The 23,382-nt window shown below is 37.3% G+C and overlaps 1 protein-coding gene across 10 annotated transcripts in view; it reads left to right on the top strand.

The window, feature by feature from the left end:
• Positions 1-23,382, top strand: part of EXOC4 (exocyst complex component 4) — an 818,008-nt gene that overhangs the window by 265,197 nt on the left and 529,429 nt on the right. The window contains exon 10 of one of the 10 annotated variants that reach the window (XM_021935352.2): positions 15,660-16,279. The exons of the other annotated variants lie outside the window; for them this stretch is intronic. Coding sequence (XP_021791044.2) covers positions 15,660-15,664 — 5 coding nt within the window. The 3' untranslated portion in view covers positions 15,665-16,279. Of the gene's footprint in view, positions 1-15,659; positions 16,280-23,382 lie in introns of those variants that run through there. 10 annotated transcript variants of the gene reach the window in all.

The raw sequence follows: 23,382 nt of genomic DNA, 5'->3' as shown, positions 1-23,382 counted from the left end.
AATCCCAGCACTTTGGGAGGCCGAGGCAGGTGGATCACCTGAGGGCAGGTGTTCGAGACCAGCCTGGTCAACATGGGGAAACCCTGTCTCTGTTAAAAATACAAAAATTAGCCAGGCATGGTGGCACGTGCATATAATCCCAGCTACTCGGGAATTGAGGTAGTAGAATTGCTAGAACCCAGGAGGAGGAGGTTGCAGTGAGCCGAGGTTGTGCCACTGCACTCCAGCCTGGGCGATAGAGCGAGACTCCGTCTCAAAAAAAAAAAAAAAAAAAAGAAAGAAAGAAAAAAGAAAATGCATAGTACAGGATCTAGCCTAGTCTACAGAGTCAGAAATCTTCTCTGGGGAAGATCTCTGAAGGATCCTAGCATCAGGGAGATGGAGCAGAGGCAAGAAAGGGAATGCCAAACATAGGTAAGATAGTTGTGAAGGCTCCCAGTGAGGAAGAAGATCAATGTGCACAAGACATTCAAAGAAGTTAGTGTAGTGAGGGAGAGCTTAGCTCAAAAACAAACACACAAACAAACAAACAAACAAACTGGACAGTTAACTGAGTTTAGGTCATGCTGCGCTGTGGTTAAGCGTGGTCTTAGTCATCTGATTTTTGGCAAGGTACTCTTTCTAAGCCTCAATCTATTACATTAAGGTTGATCATTCTCATCCTCAGGGAGGCAGTTAAAATGGAAAATAAATTATATGAAACTGGCCAGGTGTGGTAGCTCACGCCTGTAATCCCAGCACCTTGGGTGGTTGAGTCAGGCAGATCCCTTGAGTCCAGAAGTTCGAGACTAGTCTGGCCAATGTGGCGAAACCCCGTCTCTACTGAAAATACAAAACTAGCTGGGCGTGGTGGCGTGCACCTATAGTTTCAGCTACTTGGGAGGCTGAGGCAGGAGAATCACTTGAACCCAGGAGGCGGTGGCTGCAGTGAGCCGAGATTGCGCCACTGCACTCCAGCCTGGGCAATAGAGCAAGACTCCATCTCAAAAAAATTTATAAATAAATAAAGTATATGAAACTTTTAACTGTATGTCTGCTATTTTTATTTTATTTTTAAATTTTTATTTATTTACCTATTTTTGAGACTTACTGGGTTATGAGACTGGCTAATTTTTGTATTTTTGGTAGAGACAGCGTTTCACCACATTGCCCAGGCTGGTCTCAAACTCCTGAACTCAAGCGATCCATTGCCTTGGCTTCCGAAAGTGCTGGGATTACAGGCACAAGCCACCACACCCGGCTTGATATTATTTTTATCATCAAAAGTTTTACCTGTTTTCTAGGAAAAGCATTCTAAGATATTTTACATATTTTTCTGTCTTTTTGAACATAATATTTTAAACATGATACACCTTTTTATTGATAACTTCAGGTTGTCATTATCAGCTCCAAACAGCATACTATACTAAAGTTTCGGTCTGATTGTCCTTGATGTAAGTGATCCAGCATCCTATCTTTTTGTGTTCTTGGGTCTGATTTGTATTTAATTTGTTATTTCTTTGTTTCAGGCATTTTCTTCCTGCTCATAGCTTACTGTCTTCTAGTAGTCTTTGTTTCCTTCTTTCTTTTGGAGTTAGAAATCGGACATAAGAATGCGTTGCTCTGTGTAAAGTAAAAGTAAATAGACCTGAGGTGAGTAATAAGGTTTGTGAAATTTTAACATCTGTCTTGTCCCTTGAGAGGCCATTTTTGTTTACTTTCAGTTCTTGGTTATTATGAAGATTCATGAAATTGCTGGATATGTGAGCTGTATCTGCTCTTCAATTTGCTGGACAGTAATTGGACAGAGGAGAAAACTGGCTGTTCCATTGGGTAGTGTTTTCCTAGCACATTGTGGCTGGCTGGCTCAGGGCGCTATATCATGCTTATTAATTTATGTATGTAGCACGATACTTAACATTTATTGTTTGTTATATGCAGACATTGTTCTAGGTGCTTTACATGTATTAATGGTATTGATAAAATTTTGTTTCTATTGTGTAATCAATTTGATTAATTTAGTTCTAATATCCATCTTGTTGGAACATCTTTTTTTTTTCTTTTGAGATGGGAGTCTCGCTCTGTTGCCCAGGCTGGAGTGCAGTGACACGATCTCGGCTCACTGCAAACTCCACCTCCTGGGTTCAAGGGATTCTCCTCCCTCGGCCTCCTGAGTAGCTGGGACTACAGGCGCGTGCCACTGTGCCTGGCTAATTTTGTATTTTTAGTAGAGACGGAGTTTCACCGTGTTAGCCAGGATGGTCTTGATCTCCTGACCTCATGATCTGCCTTTCTTGGCCTTCCAAAGTTCTGGGATTACAGGCGTGAGACACTGCACATGGCCTGGAACATCTTTATACTTAAAACAAGTAACTTTCCTTTTATCCATGTAATTTCTGATAAATCCACTCCTGGAATGAATGTTCTAGAAAATTTGGCAAAGAGGTGCCTTTGAGCAGCATCAGATAACTCCTTTAGTATCTAAATGATTGATGAGAGACTCCTTAATCTAGATTTAGAGACTTTCCATACAGGCAGCAAGATGCACCAAAGTTCTTGAAAGGAGACTAATGAAAATATAAACATTTGTGCAGAAGAATAGGTTAATATTTTTTGAGTCGATTATATGGCACGGAAAGCCCAAGAAAAATCTGGACCCTGTAGGAGAATGTGAATTATTTTTGATCCAGTACTTTATGCCCATTACTATGATAAATGATATCATTTCATATAAGGGCATTTTAATCTGATGCATTAGACTAAGGAGAGTCAATGTTTTTGTTGCTACCACCACTTTAGTCTTTATTATTAATGAGAAGCTCAGATTGATAAAGTAATATTAAACTATAGTTCTTAATATATTAATGTCTAACAAATTTTTAGAGCACTTTTTTTGTATACATCTCTACAAGATAGTTTATTTTGTTTACTAGCTGCTCAACTTTTTTATATGTGTGGAATATGGATTTACTTGATTATTTTTAGACTATTATACTGAGAGAGGGATAGAGAACTGGACCAACATTGTTTGTGCAATTAGTTAATGCTGATGCACGGTGCAGTATATTGCAAGAACTTCAGGACATACTTTTTTAGGTGGGTTTGTAAAACCTTTATAGCTTCCAACCATGGAGGTTACTCCAATCAGTAGCCCAAGTGTGTATACACACACACACACAAACACACACACAATTATATATTACACATATATAATTATATGTGTAATTATATATAAATATATGCACATATATACATATATACACGTGTGTATGTGTATTTTACATACACATATATACATATATATATATAGAGAGAGAGAGAGAGAGATTGAGAGAGACTGTTTCATTCTGTTGCCCAGGCTGGACAACATTGTAGAATGTCACTACAAGGTCATAGCTTACTGCAGGGTGGAATTCCTGGGCTCAAGTGATCCTCCCACCTGAGCCTTCCCAGTAGGTGGGTCTATAGGCAGCTTCCAACATGTCTGGCTAATTTTCAAATTTTTTGTAGTGGCGAGCTCTTGCTACATTGCCTAGGCTGGTCTCAAACTCCTGGCCTCAAACGATTATCCTGCCTTGGCCTCCCAAAGTGCCCGGATTCCAGGGGTGAGCCAGAGTTCCTGACTAGCACTTTTTAAAAAAATCAAATCAAGTTTTTACAGAAGTAAAAACAGATGCTTCACTATAGCCAGTTTCTAAAGAATTCACCAACAACGTCTCTTCTTACAGTTTATAGTCATTATCAAAATTGTGTACAAATGTATTGAAGAGCTTTATTGTCTGTAATTGTGGTTTCATCAATCTGAATAGAAAATTTGTCATCTAGTTGCTCTTCAATGTTAATTGACTTATTAGCTATATACTGCGAATTGAACCATTGCTCAATGGCAGTGCTTTAAGATACTGGAAGAGCCGGGCGCGGTAGCTCAAGCCTGTAATCCCAGCACTTTGGGAGGCCGAGACAGGCGGATCACGAGGTCAGGAGATCGAGACCATCCTGGCTAACACGGTGAAACCCCGTCTCTACTAAAAAATACAAAAAACTAGCCGGGCGAGGTGGCAGGCGCCTGTAGTCCCAGCTACTCGGGAGGCTGAGGCAGGAGAATGGCGTAAACCTGGGAGGCGGAGCTTGCAGTGAGCTGAGATCTGGCCACTGCACTCCAGCCTGGGCGACAGAGCAAGACTTCGTCTCAAAAAAAAAAAAAGATACTGGAAGAATATCGATGCATCACTATCGAAATTACAGTCTCTAAGGTGGGTAATATGACAGTCTTAGCAACTATATCACCACTACAAGGTTTGGGGGACTTTTGTTTAATTATTTTGCTTTTACATTTTAAAAAGCAGCTGTATGGAAATACTTACCGTACTATTCACATACCGTACTATTCACCCATTTCATATGTATAATTTAGTGGTTTTTAGGATGTTCACAAAGTATATAACCACACCACAGTCAATTTAAGGACATTTACGTCATCCTTAAGAGAATTTCTGTACCTGTTAACAGTCACTGTCTCTTCTTTCTTTTCTCCTCTAATCCTAGGCAGACAAAAATTATTGTATCTCTAAAAAAATGTCTTTTCTGGACATTTCATGTAATGGAATCTTATAAGATGTGGTCTTTTGTGACTGGCTTCTTTCACTTAGGTTTTCAAGTTCATGCATGTGTGGCATTGGTCTCTACTTCATTGCTGAATACTATTCTGTTGTATGGACATTTTATATATCTCTTCATGAACTGTTGATGGACATTTGTATTTTTTCCAATTTTTGGGTGCTATGAATAACATTCATGTGCAGGATTTTATATGCACATATTTTCATCCTGCTTGGGTAAACACCTAGAAGTGGAAAGTCTGGATCATATGGTCATTCGGGGTTTATTCTTTGGGGAAACTGAGAAGCTAGCTGCTCTTTTTTTTTTTTTTTTTTACAGAATTTATACCATTTATTTACAGTAGAAATAATTCAATTAAAATATTTTTGCTTTAGGCCATCATTTTCAAGGTGAGTTGTTTATTCTTCCCTCTTTGATGTGTGAACGTGTCCATTTGTGATGTAGATTAGTCATTACATCACAAATAGTACATGTAAATACACCATTTATGCACATCCACCTAAATCTATTCTTTCTAAAATGTATATATCTATTTAAGTATCCTTCTGATGCACCAAGGGACATAAGTATGCCATAACCATAATGATATTGATACTAATTTGGACAATGAGAGTAAATGGGTCCTTCACAGAGCAAAAGGAATTCTATACATTTATTTAAAAGACAATTATTTGATTTGTAAAAATAATATCAAGACAGTTGGAAGACATGTTTGAAACTGCATGGGAGGCAGTGTGATTAATAGATAGTATAGGGTTGGGAAGGAGGATTAGTTATGGCAGTTCCACAATGAGTCTGGAGAGAGAGTTTAAAGGCAGTATGCAGGGAATAACAGAAAAAGCAAGAAAAAGGTAGTGCCTGCTATTATCAATTGTCTGTTGAGATGGGAAAATGAAACCTACAAATCTATTAATCATTCGAAGATATTAACAAAGATAATATATAAGTTTTGTTCTCTTGAGTTCCTTACCCCGCTCCATGTGTGTTAGCTCATTTTCATGCTGCTGATAAAGACATACCTGAGACTGGGCAATTTACAAAACAAAGAGATTTAGTGGACTCATAGTTCCACCTGGCTGGGGAGGCCTCACAATCATGGCCGAAGGTGAAAGGGACATCTCACATGGCCACAGATGAGAGAAGAGAGCTTGTGCAGGGAAACTGCCCTTTATGAAACCATCAGATCTTGCGAGACTTATTCACTATCATAAGAATAGCACGGGGAAGACCTGCCTCCATGATTCAATTACTTCCCACTGGATTCCTCCCACAACATGTGGTAATTGTGGGAGCTACAAGTCAAGGTGAGTTTTCAGATGAAGTTCCCAGTGTAAAGCAGACTGCCAGGTCAATGGAAATGAATACATGTCTCAGTTTCTATAGGAACCTACTGTATATGATCATTCAGTGTGGAAAGGATGTAGTCAGTAAATGGTGCTACAGAAATTTGGAAAAATCTCACAGATAATGTGTGGTTTAGTTCACCTCACATTATCTGACAAAATTAATTACAGATAGATAAGTAGTAAAATATAACAAATGACACAAAAAGTTAGAAGGTAAAAGATATTTAATATTTGGATATACAAATACTTCTTGCGTAATAATAATGAAAGAACTTTAAGAGGAAATGATAACTTAATATTGACACATAAAAATGTAAAACTTTTTATAATCCAAACATATAAAATTAAAAGCCAAAAAATTTAATTGAATAATGTTGCCAAAAATATGACAGAAAGGCTAAAGTTCTTACCAGATAAAATCCTCTTTTGGGTGAAAACCTGAGCATGTATCTTATTCCTGTTCTTGCCACATTATTGTACAATTACTGTTTTTGTATCATTCTCACTTGGGGTGGGATATGTATGTGTGTGTACCTTTCACATCTTGGTATTTTCAGGGACAAACACAAAGTCTAGTCCAAAAGGCATTTTGTAAATGTCTGAGTATGAACAAATTGGATTCTGGGGCTATTATTTTACTGAGGTCTGAAATGCTGACAAATGCATTTGTCAATCGATGAAGCAGATTTGAGAAGGGGGTAGAAAAATGTTCAGTTAAGTTACTGTGCAAATGCAGCATACGTTAACTTTCTTGGTGCAAAATATTTTAAAAGATGAAATATACATTCCAGTAAAATATTTGGTGGCTATTGAAGTCACATTACAAAATGCAACTAGCACACATTGTTTATATGAATCAATTACAGGGAGATCTTTATGGTGCCGTTTTTAATTTTCCCTCCTTCCAGTTGCTGAAGCTCTACCTTAATTCCTCCTGTCTTAATTTTCCCACCGCCATTCTCTTTACCTGTTTTTTTCTCTATTCTCCCTTTCTTTCTTTTCCTTTCTCTATTGCCTTCCCCACAACAGCTCAGTGAAAGAGTGAAGTTTTTGAGTTTCATTTATGCCTTTGCCTGTTTTGCCATAAAAATCAACCAAGGATACTTTCATATAGTACCAGTATGATGAGGGAAATAAGCTTTCACTGCAGAATGATTACTGTTGGTGATGATGTATAAAATAAAGGGAAGGATGTTATGTGGACTGTTGACCCTTCAGGGCTTATAAGTCCACATTACGTGGTCTGGATGGTAAACTGAGTGAGTTTAATATTAGCTACTGGAAATGACAGTGTTTATAAATTTTCAAAATGACATTTGTATCAGTCAGGCTTTAGCTTTTATTGTATTGAATACACTTACTATATTTTAATATTTTTCTAGAGCTGCTTTATGCTATGGGAAACACTAGTTGGCAATTGAAAACCCTAGACATTAGATGATTTTTATTTTACGTTATCTTTTGTATTAGTTGTAATTATAAATTTCTGTTTGTAAGTCACTTCCCCAAAGCACAGGAGAAGAAAACAGATTTTTCTTCCATGATTTTCTCACTGAGGATAATTTGTCTTATCTACTTAAAAATACCTTCTTTTAAACAATAAAAGTGGCTCTAAGGCTGTTACTTTATAAAATCAGAAAGTATTTATTTGTTAACACTTATTTATTTCTGTAGCCTTTGAAATTTGTATTCTCCCCCGATGTATTTTAGCAAAATAGGAGAAATGAAGGATAACCTAGTTATTCTTAATATTGTTTTAATACCCTTCAAACTGGATATTAAAACAATCACAACCTCGTGTCTTTATAATCATCAGGTATGCTTGGATCTCTCTATAAGAGATATTCTTGAAATAGTACTTTATAAGCCAGATACACTCAAAGTGCTAAGGAACAGCTCACTGTTGAAAGATATAGTAAGAATTGAAAGGTATATATACTCTTTATTTTCAGATGAGATCATACGTATTCCAAACACCTGTGACCATACTTTGGAAAAACATGGCAGTAAACTATGACTTCAGTGTTACATGGACGTCCCCAAACTAATTTATAGGAAACTGGTAACCATTAATGTACTTAAATCCTTACTGAATTTAAAATATAGAGTCTGATTTAAAAGAACTAGCTGGTTATCTTCCATTTATTCTATGAGATTCTGAGCTTTAAACTTTTCTTTCTGGTCTGATCTTTTATTCTAAAATATCCTAAAAGTGGGTAGTCTCAAGCAATATGAAGCTGCGGGCACCTCATACCCATTAGCTAGACTTTTAACTGAGGGCAAATAATGGTTATCATTATACTATAGCTTTCAATGTATTTCTTACTGGCATCAGGCAACAGCAAACACTAGGTGGTGTGTTAAATGGCAGTGGTCAACTTGACTTGGTTCGGAAATGAAGTATTGCCCATGCCCTTCAAATGGGCTTGTACATGGTAAGAGTTAAAAACAAACCAGTTGGTCATGGTTTTTATATGGTCATATCAGAGATTCTTGGGAATGTAGGCTTCCATTTCATTCAAGTCACTCACAGAATGAAAGCATTTTAAATCTTGTGTATGCAAAAATCTTTCAAAGGGATATTTCTGAGACAGATTTTGTGCATTTAAAATGCTCTTCAACTGGAGGGAAAAAAAACCCTCTCTTCGAACAAAGGATTTTCTGTTTTCCATACTACTCTGTGCCGTATGCCATCCCGGTTTTTTAAAAATCTGCACACACAATTATGATTCAGTTGAAAACAAAGATAGTACCACTATAATTGTGCCCAATGAGCCCAAAATATTAAACTTTTATTTTCAAGTTGGGCTTTCATCACTCCCTCCCCCAATGCGCTATATATGATAATATATTATTTGTTATTCAGAAGAGGAAGAGTTCCATACAAAATGAATGACTTCAATTGCCTTATAAATAAAACATGGATAAATGTCTTGGTAAAATAAATTAAAGGAGCATTTGTATTTGATCACTCCATCATATTACTGTCTTTATCTACAAGCGGAAGAAGCTGTTGTGTATTTCCTGAAATTCATTATGTGCAAAGTCTATAATGGAGAAAAATCACTACTAAGTTATGGCTGAAACTCAAACAAATAACACGTATTATGCATCTCAGAGAGACTCAAACACATTAAAGGCACATTATCTTTTCTGAGAAAAGATAATGAAGGTCCACACCTGTAGTTTAGGGGTTTGTTTGTATGTTTGTTTTGGAAGAGGTTTAACTAGCTTTATGACTGGTATTCAACTCCACTTTCACTTCTTACAATTTGCTAAAATGTTTGAAGAGGACAAATATTGATGAAATACTTTGCTGATTTTGATTTATAAACAGGAGTCCTGAAATAAATAACTCGCATCCAGTTTTTAAAAAAAACTGAACCCACACTATTATTATTATATTGTTAAAGTTACAAACATATATATGAAATAGAACTGAAATGGGGCTGGGTGTGGTGGCTCACACCTGTAAACCCAGCACTTTGGGAGACCGAGGCAGGCGGATCACAAGGTCAGCACATCGGGACCATCCTGGCTAACATGGTGAAACCACGTCTCTACTAAAAATACAAAAAAATTAGCCAGGCGTGGAGGCATGTGCCTGTAGTCCCAGCTACTTGGGAGGCTGAGGCAGGAGAATCGCTTGAACCCAGGAGGCAGAGGTTGCAGTGAGCCAAGATTGCGCCACTGCACTCCAGCCTGCTGACAGAGCGAGATCCCATCTCAAAAAAACAAAACAAAACAAAACAAAAACAAAAAGTAGATATAGATGATAATATTAAAGGGGGCAAAATTACAAAGGGACAATAACCTTAATACCACCCCTGTTAACTGGATTTTTCTTACATCAAACTGTAGTTCTTTTAAAATAATGTGTATTTAGCTGGGCCCAGTGGTTCATGCCTGTAATCCCAGCACTTTGGGAGGCTGAGGTGGGTGGACCAGCTAAAGTCAGGAGTTCGAGACCAGCTTGGCCAACATGGTGAAACTCTGTCTCTACTGAAAATACAAAAATTAGCCGAGCATGGTGTTGGGGGCCTGTAATCCCAGCTGCTTGGGAGGCTGAGGTAGGAGAATCGTGTGAACCTGGGAGGCGGAGGTTGCAGTGAGCTGAGATTGCGCCACTGCACTCTAGCCTGAGCTACAGGAACGAAATTCCATCTCCAAAAAATAAAATAAAATAAATAAATATGTGTATTTTAGTCATCCAGTTGATGGGCCTTCTATGTTGGTTAACTAAAGACTAGAGCATACGGTTAGAAACTTTCATCTGATTTATCCGAACATGGGATCTTCCTATGGTAAGTCTGCTGTTACTACACTCTGAGCAATAGATAAAGGAATAATAATAAAAAAATTTTGATTAAAAACTAGTTAGAATAAATTTCAAGTTGTGTAGAAGAGAAAAATTGTGTTTAGTTATAACAGTAGGTTTCAGTTCATTTTGTGATGCATGGAAAATTTGAATTACATTAAAAAAATGGCTGTAGTTGAACGAGTTCTGTTCAGTAGGCCACTATATGAAGCCCTACAAAACAGTCATCAGCATTCCCAAATAAAATACAACATTGATCTTCAAGAATCATTCTTGTTTTTAGCCAAAACTGTGTGTGAGGGTATGATATAGTGGGGAGATATTTACTGTTCATGCTCACTTCCTTTTTGTACTTGGTCAAACATCTTTGAATGTATCAGTCATTCTCGAACTTTGTTTGCATCAGAATCACCTGGAGGGCTTGTTAAAACACAGACTGCTGGGTACCATCCCCAGATTTCTGATTCATTAGGTCAAGAGTGGGACCCAATGATGTGCATTTCTAATTACCACACTTTGATAACCACTATATTGTCCATTTAATTTTTCCTAGCTGTAGTGAAGACTCACCTGATGATCTTTGGCTTAATGACAGATGGTATCTATGTGACATGATAGAACACCTCATCATATTAAAAACAAGAGGGAGCAGTTTCACAGTTGAAAGAAGGCGTATAATAAAACTAAATGGAGTTCTGAGCCTTGATCTCAGGAACATTCAAAGTCCTTTAGATTGGAGAGAGATTTCCTTATAGTCTTAGGAAATATAGAGGTCAATGAGATGTTAATATTTTTAATTGTCTGTGAAAGTTCTGATTTTACAAATAAACTTGAGTGCGACATCAGTGGTTGTGATTTTTGAATTTGGCAGTAGTGATTCCTTGATAGAAACCATAGAGATCTACAGCTATATATGTTCTTTCTGGTGGCTGATCATTGTATTCTCTTCAGATTGTTGTCACTGTCAGTTGGTTTCTGCAAACCTAAATTGGGAAGAGCCTTTCAAATTATCTTCTATGGCCTTTTATATGTTGATTCATTCAGATACCGAGTGACCATGTAATATTTTAAGTCAGCCAGGACATGTGAAAGTGCTCAGAGTGAGAGAGTATATGAGTACTCCTCATATCACCTGCTTAATTTTCTATAAACCTACAACTGCTCGAAAATTTAAATTAATTAAAAAAAATGTACTCAGAGCCAACACATTTGTCTGAACAAAAGAAGAGATGAGAAAATGTACATAAATTTGGAGAAGAAAGATCCTGAATGTGCAAGGGTTTTTTTCTTCTTCTTCTTAAATCTCTGTTCATTTATACATCCACACATCAACAGATGTATGATTTAGCATTTGCCCTACACCTCTGGCTCTAGGGATCATGGAGTTTTGTATATGGATACTCTGCTGCAGTGAACTCTGTCATTGTTCTGAACAGCTGGGAATGGAATAAAGCTCATTAAGACAGGAGATGTTATCCAAGCCTCCCCTGGCATCCTGAAGAGTAGTGAATATGTTTTGCTTCCTGAGATCTAAAGTATCCATTTCATTGCCACCTAGTGTTCTCTTCCTTTTATTGAAAAACTCTATTGGCCCCATTGCCTCTTTGAATGATGTGCACAGTTTATGCCAGCTGTTCCTTTTCTTAATCCTTTCTCCTTCTTCTTTGCCTTTTTATTATGTTTATGGTGTGTGCTGTGCCTTGTATTTAAAAAAATAAAACCCTCGTGTAATTAGTACATATCACTTGTTTGTGTAACCAGAAGAATATTAAGGACAGATTTTCACAATAAACCCCTATCATTCAGACATCCCTGTTCCCTTTGGTATAAAAAGCAACTTTGCTGGAGAGAGGGTTGCAAGTTTAAGTTTCTCATACTTATCAGGCGAGGGAGCTTATGATTTTTTATTTTGTATCAGGTGCTTAGTCCTATTACTTCATTCGATTGTAGCAATAAATCTATGAGACATAAAGATATAGGAGTTATTATCTCATTTTGTAGATGGGGCCCTAAGCATCAGAAAGATCTAAAACCCAATTAGTAAATTGTGAAGCAGGGATTCATATCTGTGTCTTTCTGGCTCCTTCATCTCTCTGTACTATGTATGCAACCTTTTACTGAGTTACATATAAATTTAGATGTCTGTATTCATTTTTTATGTGGCGTCATTGTTTGCTTATGTGGCATGATTATTTAGGACAAAAGAAAGGTAAGAGGAACCATGTTAAAAATATTACTTTTATCCAAAGATTCAGATTTATATCTAGGTCATCATTTTTCTATTTGGAGAGTTATTCAGGCTTTGCAAATGAAATAGGCAGGGATGTTCAGGAATAGCAACCAACCAGGTGCTTTCTTTGTAACTGGAGAGAAGAAAATATCAACCTCTCCGCTAATGTGTATTGGGAGTTTACTATGTGCCAGGCACATACATGCGTTATTTTATTTAATCCTCTAGGTGGTGTAAGAGTAGATGTAGAAAATGAGGTCCAAAGCATTTAAATAATATGCCCAAGGTCACATAGCCTGCAAGCGTACAGCTGGGGCTAGCGCTGCCATCTGATTCCAGAGCTCGAGCTCTCAATCACTACGCTACACTGCCAAGGAATGGCAGTTTCAGAGGTGGAAGTGGTGTGACATAGTAACCTAGAAAAAGAGAGGTAAGTTATTTGAACACCTGGACATTTTCTTTTTCCATCAAACAGGAAGAAATATTGAGAAAATGGATATACAGTCGTGTATCACTTAATGATGGAGACATACTCCCAGAAGTGTGTTACTAGTCATTTTCATAGTTGTGCAAACATCATAGAGTGCACTTACACAAACCCAGATGGCATAGCCTACTACACACGTAGGCTACATGGTTTGGCCTGTTGCTCCTAGACTACACACCTGTACAGCATGTTACTGTACTGAATAGGGTCTTTGTAACATAGTGGTATTTGTGTATATAAACATAGAAAAGGTACAGTAAAAATACCATAATCCCATGGAACCATCATTGTATATACAGTGTGATGTTGATGGAAATGTTGTTGTGCGGCATACAACTATACATTTATCCATCCTCAAATGCTAATCTCCTAAAGAGAAATGAAAGCACATGTAGAGTTACTTGGCAACTTTCTATTAATCCAAGAAAGTTAGTTATGTGATTTCTAAATCACTCTTGTTGGGTACAAGTGGAATCTAGGGGTTTTGAGAGTAAAAAAGGAAAGTTAAAGCAGTGGCAGAGAAAGGCTAGATGGGTTTGGCACATATTCAGCTTTGTCAAAGGAAATATGAAGGATTTTAGTTCACTTTACATGCCAAGGCATCTGTGATGATGGAGAGAGTGATGTCACATGCTTTGGCAAATTAACTGCTTAGCCTTGAATGTAGTCAAGGGGCTTGTCCTACTCTTTTTTTCTAGTTAAAGTGTATCTAAGGTTGGCCTTTCTGACATCATGGCCAGACTCATAGAGGCAGGACTTAATGGAAGCTAAAATCATTAGTATACATATACATACAAATACTTCTTAAGATACGTATTTTCTGTAAGGAATCCAAACGGTAGGAAAAGGATAAAATGAAGTTTTTAGTAAGGAATATATTTTAATGGAAATAATATTATAGTACCCATTATTATTCATTTCCTTTAAAATATAGATGATATTATCTTTATAAGAGATGGTGTCTTTATTTTATTGACTATAAATGTACTTGTGAAATCTTTCCTAAGTTAACTCTTGAAACATAGATTCTAACACTGCTATTGCACAGAACCCAACCATCCAAGTTGGAGAGTGTCTGTGCTGCTTTAATTAGTTCTGATATAATAAACCATTTCATGTTTAACATTTTAGATTTATAATATGGTCTAGTTGGCTTCTAACTACAGATCATTGACTGAATTTATATCCAATTTTAAAATTTTGACAAGTAGGTGAAAACTGGAGGAGCAACAAAGGAACATTTTAGTAAAACCAAGAAAGACTTGTCTTTAGTCAGGGACTTTGGCACTACCACTTATTTGAGACCCAGGCAAGACTTGCGAGCAGATTTACCCAAGTCAAGGTTCAAAGTTAGGAAGAAAAAAGACATGAGAAAAGTTCTTCATACGTGAAAAGTATAGTAGTCCTTAGGTACATAAATCCTCCTTGGATTTGTGATTGAGAATTCAGTTGTACTGCTTCTTTGCAGTGAACCTTACTTTTAATAATGTGATAGCTTTTTTATTTTCAAAAAATCTTCCTTTAGAATTGTTTTTAGAAATTAGTTTTGGGGACTAGAGGCCTGGTAGACCTACAAGCACAGATTGAATATCCCATATCCAAAATGCTTTGGACCAGAAGTGTTTGGGATTTGGACTTTTTCAGATTCTGGAATATTTGCGTATACATAATGAGATACCTTGGGAGTGTAACCCAAGTCTAAACATGAAATTCATTTGTTTTTATATACGTAGCCTGAAGAAAGTTTTATACAATATTTTAAGTAATTTTATACATGAAATGAGATTTATGTTAAGTACTTGGGTAGAATTTTCTACTTGTGGTGTCGTAATGATGCTCAAAAAGTTTTGGATTTTGGAGCACTTTAGATTTTGAATTTTTTGATAAGGAATGTTCAACCTGTACCCAATACTTATTATTTCTAATGTTGGCGAAGCCAGTAATTCCAAAAATATTCTAAACCTCTTCTTTCTTCATTTGCTTGAACTTAACTCTTTTATTGTCATTCATCAATATATGACCCATCATTTAGTAATATTTTAGAAACATGAAAGGAGGGATGGGCTCAAAAAGACAGGAATTATAATAAATTTCTTCAGTGAAACTCCTCTTAGGAAATGAGTATTAATTGCACTCTTCCACTGTAAACAGGAGCAGAGTAACCACACCGGTCAAGAGTTGGTGCTTAGTTTTATAGGTAATTTGTTTTCCTGGGTGCCAAGTGCTTTTTATATACGGTGCTATGGTCATAACTGAATGACCAAGAAATGAAGCATAATGCTAAAAGAAAACATAGTTCTAGGAGAAAGCCCTTTTAATACCTGTTTCTTCTAGAAGTGAATAGGACTTTGGTGTGGGCAGTTTAAAAGTTGGCCACATCAGGCTTTAAGATTGGAATCCGTGTTTGATTTTGAATCTTAGCCCAAGAAAAATAAATGAATTATTTTCTCCAGTATAAATTTGTTTGGAGGTGTCAGTAATTGACTTATTTAGCAGCAATAAAGCAATTCAGATAATTTTAGAAAATTTATTTTTGAAGAAGAGTTCTAATGAAGGATAATTTAAACAATTATGCATGAGAAATAACAATTTACTAAAAAGGAAATAGGGTTACTGTAGATGGTTAAAGTTTAAAACTAGAGATTTGCTTTGAATTTAGTGTTTTCTTTGAGATTTCAGGGTGAAAATTGCATGGCTGGAGCATGACCCAGAAACAGCGCTGTCATTGATTGCCACTGGGAATACAGTAATTGAAGATTTGCCTGTGTTGATTGACTTTCAGTATCTGATTACAGAAGCTCTGAGCAATGTATCTTGTTCTTTCATCTCCTTTGTTGTCTCCTTTCAGAAATGCTTGTAAAATGTGTCTGGTTTATCTATAGATTTTTGGATTCTTAGAAGGCCACTTAACCATTTCTGTTAGTATTTAACAGTTCAATCAATTTGAATAGTAATGAAGAAAACCTGAATTAAAATGTACTAGGATTCTGAGATTGTTATTTCTGGTATATAATAAACTTTTCTAATTTGTTCTTTGTAGAACCTCATCTCTATAAATGTTTGTGTTGAAATGCTTTTTGGTCTTAAGTGATGGAATGACGGCCTATGCCAGGACATCGTAGCTTGTGGATGCCTACTCTTTTCAGATGACTCGGTGGTGCAGGTTAATATTTTGAGTAAATCTTTAGGAATTAAATTCAGTACTGTCAACAATGAGAATCTGGCCAGTTTATGTAGAGCTTAACAGAGGCAGAATGTATTAGTGGACTTTAGTTTTTTTTTTTAATTTTTTTTTTGAGACGGAGTCCCGCTCTGCCGCCCAGGCTGGAGTGCAGTGGCCGGATCTCAGCTCACTGCAAGCTCCGCCTCCCGGGTTTATGCCATTCTCCTGCCTCAGCCTCCCAAGTAGCTGGGACTACAGGCGCCTACCACCTCGCCCGGCTAGTTTTTTGTATTTTTCAGTAGAGACGGGATTTCCACGTGTTAGCCAGGATGGTCTTGATCTCCTGACCTTGTGATCCACCCGTCTCGGCCTCCCAAAGTGCTGGGATTACAGGCTTGAGCCACCGCGCCCGGCCGGACTTTAGTTTTTTTAAAAAAGGGACATTGATATCATACGCTATTCTATACCTAGCTCTAGGGATAGCGTGTACAGTGTGGATTATTTATGGTCCACTCCTGGCCACAGGTCTTCTATGTTACCTTTAAAAAGCTATGGTAGTGCCATGGCTGACTGTGCCATCTCTGTATGGATTTTCTGTTTATTTGTTTTATAATTTTGTTTTATAGAAACTATAGTATGATGTCAGAAACTGGGTGGATTAAGTACAGTATGTTGGAAAAGAGAAATGTGTTACCTGCTTGACGGGAGTACAGTTTGACGCTTCTGTTTCCCTGATGTGCTAATCTAATGATTTGGCCTTGATGGTATGGGAGTAGCTGGTGAGAAAAAGGAAGGGAAGGAAGATGAGGTAATTGTCCTGAATTGTCCTTGGATAAAAGATCTTTGCAAATGATCTTCAAGTCTTTGCAAATGATAAAATGGGAGAAGTTCACATGGCATTTGAGAATACCTCTTCTAAATTACTCAGTTTAGGTCAGAGAATTTTGTTTCAGCTCACGTAAGAACTTGTTTCTAGTGTTCCCTGTGTTTTCATAATCAAACCGTAGCCTCTGCCTTTTGACGTTTTGTTTTGCTCAGCACTTTGGTTCTGTGTATTCACGTTTTTGTTGCCATTTTTGATTTAGTGTAGGATTTGATTAATGACTGCATACATTTTAAACGATGTCACATTGAAATGTACATTTGCTCAGATTTATGTATAATCAGTAAACAGATGTTTTTGTTCTTTCTGTTTTCGAGATGCATGTTTGGTTGTAGTTGTTTCCATTTTGTTGTAGGTTGAAGATCCTTAGCTAATTTCAGTCAGCCCTGAGCTGTCATTCCTGTTCATCACTGTCACATCAACATCGTTCCTGTTCATCACTGTCACATTAGCAGCAAATCTGAACTTGCTGATTAGTAAAGTGGATGGAAATCACAGCTCTGTGTGTGTCCAAATAGCTACTCATCAGCAAAGCTTGTGATGGGGCCTGATGGTTTAATGCAGGCCGTAATCAAGGGCTAGGAAATATTTTCTCTGCAGTTTAACCTGGCAGTATTGAATTACATTAACATGTATATACACTTGCATACACATACACAGTAGTGTTACATCAGTGTTCAAAGTCAGTCAGGCCAAATCAAACAAAAGAAGGAAATAGATTTTGAAGATGACTTTTCTTGTGATTTTAGTCAGCAAACTTAAATGGCACATTTTCCTTTGGTCTCATTGATTTCCTCATATCCAGCTGAAGAACTGCCTGATTAATAATATACTGTCTTTGGTGACATGGACTGAAAAAGTATGGGGTAAATGGGGTGAATTTTATGTTTGGAGCTGTTATTATCCCATGTGGTATCTGTTGCTTACTTCTCAGTGGTACTCGTATAGATGTGTCAACAGATTTGAAGTTTTGTGCCTATGAGGCAGAATACTTAAAAGGTCATGAGAGTCATTACTTGGAGACGAGATGGGCCCTCATATTGTGCTCACAATATCTCTGCGTGAGCACATGGAACAACCATATTTTATTTTTTGAAAACAACCTTTTTGAGTGTCAAATGCTTATCAGTTGAGAGCCCACTGTAAAACTGAATGTCTTTGTGGCACTTGACTTTTGAGATGATGTTTTTATAATGCCTCATTGTGGGAGGTTAAGAGTCATTATCCTGATTTTACTCATGAAGTTCTGAGCAGGTAAGTGAGTTGTCCAAAGTTACCCTCCCTGTAAGTAAAAGCCAGACCTTGAATGCAGGCCTTCTGACTCCAGCTACAGTAATTTTGTCTTTCAGCCATTAACAGTTGCCTTGTTTATGTGGCTAACATGATGCTAGATAATTATGAGAAGAATTTCATTTAAAAGAATTTCTCATACCTGGAAATTTACAATCATACCTGAATGACCATGGCCGCGTGAATCCTAACTTCAGTCAAGATAAGCAGTAATATTGGAAATACTGTAGAAAGCAAGGATGGCATCACAGTGTCTACCAGCATTCTGTGGGAGGATTATAGGGTTTGCATGCAGACCAAGGGCAGCTTGGGTAATCAGAACTCTGGTACTGTTTTATGGAAAGCAATTTAATGCATGTTTTTAAAGCAATATCAACTCTTTTATATGATTAAAAATGGTTTCTAGCTTATACATTTTAATTTTCTTTTATAGATTTCAGCCCTGGAATTATGCATATCTATCTTCCAAACGTGTCATTTTCTTCCTCTCAAGGCTAGTGGTACACGTTTAAGTATTTCCAGCATATATTTTGTTGCTGTTATAAACTCGAATAAGCATCTTCATTTTCTTTCAAGATATCTGTCACTATCGCATCATCTTTGTCTTTTCTGATGGCTCACATTAATGCAGGCAGTGCTAACACATTTGTTTCTTTTGTCTTTTATGACAGTCTGAGTTTTAAAACTTCACTTTTATTCTGAGTTTAGTAGTTTTTGTTCAGAAATAGAACTTTGAGGCAGCAGCATCAGGTAATGGAAAAAGTGTAGGCTTTTGAGACAAAGACCCGAATTTGGATTTTTGCTGTTCCACTTACTAGCTTTATTGAATTACTCAAATACTCCCAGTCACACCCAATCCTGTTAGTAAAATAGGGGTTAGTTGTGCTGTTGTGAGGATTTGATAGGGCAGCCTGAGAGAAATGCCTACCGTGGTCCCTTACTCAGAATAAATGTTCAACAAATTACAGTTCTCCTTTATATGCAGTACTGTTTCTCATGCTTTTTAATTAGATATTTTGCTCCCTCTGTTCGCCTCTCCCTCCTCCTCTTTTTCTCCTTCTCTCTCAGTTTACAGCCCCAAATTCTTATGAGATCACGCACATCCACTTTGAAGTTTACTTTGACCATGCTCTGATCATACGAATAGTTTCCAGCCAGCCGCCTTCAAAATATTCTTGGTAGCAATTTTTATCACACTGCTTTTTCCAGTGATACCCATTGTCTCCCCCGTTATCTATTTTATCTGTTCTTGTTTCCTTCTTTTTTGTCAGTCCATTTAAAAAAAAAATTTTTTTTTGAGACGGAGTCTCGCTCTGTCACCCAGGCTGGAGTGCAGTGGCATGATCTTGGCTCACTGAAAGCTCCGCCTCCCGGATTCAGTCTCCTGAGTAGCTGAGACTACAGGCGCCTGCCACCACGCCTGGCTATTTTTTTGTATTTTTAGTAGAGACAGGGTTTCACCGTGTTCTCCAGGATGGTCTCGATCTCCTGACCTCGTGATCCACTCGCCTCGGCCTCCCAAAGTGCTGGGATTACAGGCATGAGCCACCGTTCCTGGCCTCTTGTCAGTCCATTTTAAAGGCCTCCTTATCTAGTTGACAGGCTTCCTTTATCCTGGCTATAGGAGTAGGTTTGGTTGTGAATAACAGAGACTCAGCGTAATAGTGATATCACAAGACAGAACTTTATTTCTCACATAAAAGTGTGGGAGTCAAGTGCTTGTATGGGGACTTTGATCTGTGAAGTCCTCAAGGACCCAGGCTCTTTCTATCTTAATGCTTCACCACATGCGTGCTCCATTCCTAAGGTCCCCTCCTGGTCCAAGGTGGATACTTGAACTCTTACTGTTGTATCTACATATTAGGCAGCAGGAAATAGATGGGGCAAAAGTAAGACATATCCTTCTCTTTGGAAGTTGCCCACACTGACTTCCTCTTACATTTGGCCAGAACTGTATTACATGACTATGTCTAGATACAGCAAAGACTCAGAAATGTATCCTGTTTCAATTATCCACATGCCTAAAAGAAGGAGATAATGGATATTTGAGGACAACTGGCAGTGTCTGTCTTGCTGGTATGTGTGAGATGTGCCATATCCTTAGCCAAGGTTTCAGGAAATCAAATCCTCTAATTTCACACTGTAGATTTTTTTTTTTTTTTTTAAGATGAAGTCTCACTCTGTCGCCCAAGCTGGAGTTCAGTGGCGTGATTTCAACTCACTGCAACCTCTGCCTCCCAGGCTCAAGTGATTCTCATGCCTCAGCCTCCTGGGTAGTTGGGATTACAGCACCCCCACCACATCTGACTAATGTTTTTGTATTTTTAGTGGAGATGGGGTTTCAGAATATTGATCAACCTGGTTTTGAACTCCTGACCTCAAGGGATCTGCCTGCCTTGGCCTCCCAAAGTGCTGGGATTACAGGCATGAGCCACCACGCCCGACCTAATTTCACACTATATAGCTATCTATTGTTATCCCATGCTTTATCTTTCTAAGTCCACACTATCTATGGAAATAGAATACCACTTGTATTTTGTTCATTTTCTTGCCAAGAGAAAAGTGTTTCTTCTAGTCAGATTCTTTGTTTTCTCCTGAACCACCCACCATGGTCAGTGACTGTAGTCTTAGCAGGCAAATCTAGCAGAATGCCATATTGGATTTTTTCCCCCACATTCCTCTGAAAGTAGTCTAACATGGATTTTACTGTTGTTTTAAACCAAAATAATGGTAGTATAACACTCTTTCATTTATTTTTATCAAAACATCTGTGGAAATATATCAGTGTTCAAGTGTAATGAAAGAACATTTAACCAAACTGTATTGAAGATGGGATTGTAAAAAGGTTGTAAACATGTTGTAAACGTGTTGTAACGTGTTGTAACGGGTTGTAAACATGTTGATCACAATAACACATATTTGTGGTTCATTTGTTTTATTTTATAAATAAATGTTTCCTTTCTTTAGTAGGAACAATTACAAGAGCTTTCCCTGGTTTTTTTTTTTTTTTTTTTTTTTCCATATACTTTCTTGTGACTGACAGGTATCTGAGGCCATAAGAGTATTTTTATTTTAAAGATGAGGCAACTGAGTTCAGAGGTTGGATAACTTGTCCAAGGCCCTGTAACAGGCAAGCAGCAGATCCCAGAATCAAACCCAGGTCGTTTGAACTCAAATTCACTTCCTTTTTCATGTGGCACACGAATGGGAAGGAAAAGAAAATTGTCCCTGTAAAATATAGACTGCCTTTTCAAAATTCTTTATTGCTCTTAGTCTTCTTTATTGGTACGTTATCCTTAATATCAGAACCCTGATCTGCTGATACTGTCATTCTTCTATTCTGGGATAGAATTATTTCCCTTTATTTCCTGTTAAATGGTTTCCTTTTCATCCATAGCTTGACAAACATCTCCTTTCTGGTATGCTTAAGCCATCTGACTCTTAGACCTTTCCCCCTTTCTTCTCTAATTGAATGCGTAATTTTATACTTAGACACACACATGCATATGTCTAAATGGCAATATTAAATCTCTTCAAGGACACATAATATATGTACGAGAGAGTGATTGATAGGAGAGGCAGTGACAGAGTGTCCTGCCTCTCCTCTGAGGACTATGGGAGGCTGAGGCTGCAGCATTCTTTCTGTCCTACTTAAGCAACGTGAGGCTTTGATTCGGTATGAGACTTTTTTTTCTTGTATTGTCTTCTTTTTATTGTACTATTATTTTGTTGTCTGACAAAAACAGCCATCTCTCCTGTATCTCTTTTTGCCCTTAACCTTTTCTGCTGGGTTGGATTTTTTTCCTATTGCATAACTGCAATGTCTGAACCTTAAATTGAACCCAAATTATGAACTTTGAAATGAACTTCCTTTGGCAAGACTGATTTAACAGAGTTCTAGATCTCAGTTGCATTCAGTTCCATGTTGATTTAAGTAAAGACAGGCTTAGTACCTGTTAATTAAGAATAGGAAAGTTTGTTTGCCCCAGATATACATTCTCTCTAAAAGCTAACTATAAAATTGGTGTAGTAGCTTGGATGATTTAATGACTTGGAGATTTTTTTCCTTTTTTGTGTGTGACTTAGCAGTTTTTAAGTATAGGAAAGGAAATTATAATATGGTTTTATAAAAATGAAACCTGTTTCAAGATCCCATCATTAATGGGGCCTGAATTTTTTAGTTCGTCTTTGCAAAGGAGATCATTGCTCTGTGAAGTTTATGAATCCCTAGACCCGAGAATTTCTAACACTATCTTACTAAGGAAATGTATAGATGCTCTCCCAGAAGATTCTAAGGAGGCATGCCCTAGGGGCACATCTTCTGTAGAGGTAATGAGTTCACTGGAGGTAATCTCACAATCCCTTCTTGCTTGATGATTTTTTGATAATTCTATAATTCGAGTATGAAAAAAAAAATTACCACCAGCAACCTCTAAAACCTGGGAGCAGCAGTTAGCTATTTCCTGGTAGTATTTTTGAGGACTTTAGAAGGAAGGCACTAGATAAACATAAGGCATTTTTTGTTATTACTATTGCCATTACTTGTTATCATTTATGTAGCACCTGCTTCACTAATGCAGTTGCTTACAGGAGCTGCAATTTTACTCCTGATGGCTACTTTTTGTCATTATGTAATCTGTGGTAAACCACATACCATCTAAATGTTGCCACTGGATTTCTTTCTTCTTCAAACTCCAGCCCTGGAATACTGTTGCTGTTCTATTTGTCAATGAACCACTAATAGAAATTTCTTAGGAACATAGCATACTAGATGCCCAGGAAAAGAAAATATATTAAAAACCAGCATAACTCCACCTTATTACCCCATCATAGTTCTTATTACTTCAGAAAACTGTTAAAAGAACATTAATAAGTTTTCCATGCATGGCTTCATTTTTATAACCAATTGCTAAATTGCTAAGTTGCCGTTTTATTCACTTTCAAATTTACAAACAATTTCCAAGTCTGTGCTTTCATTTACTAATGCAAAGCTCTTTGCATATATATATGTATGTGTGTGTTTCCTGGTAAACTGTCATGCCTTCCTTATTCAATAGCTTTGGGTC

The sequence above is a fragment of the Papio anubis genome, chromosome 4, assembly GCF_008728515.1.
Source record: "Papio anubis isolate 15944 chromosome 4, Panubis1.0, whole genome shotgun sequence".
Taxonomy (NCBI): domain Eukaryota; kingdom Metazoa; phylum Chordata; class Mammalia; order Primates; family Cercopithecidae; genus Papio; species Papio anubis.
The sequence above is the reverse complement of the archived record's forward strand: the minus strand, read 5'-3'. Positions and strand labels throughout refer to the sequence as shown.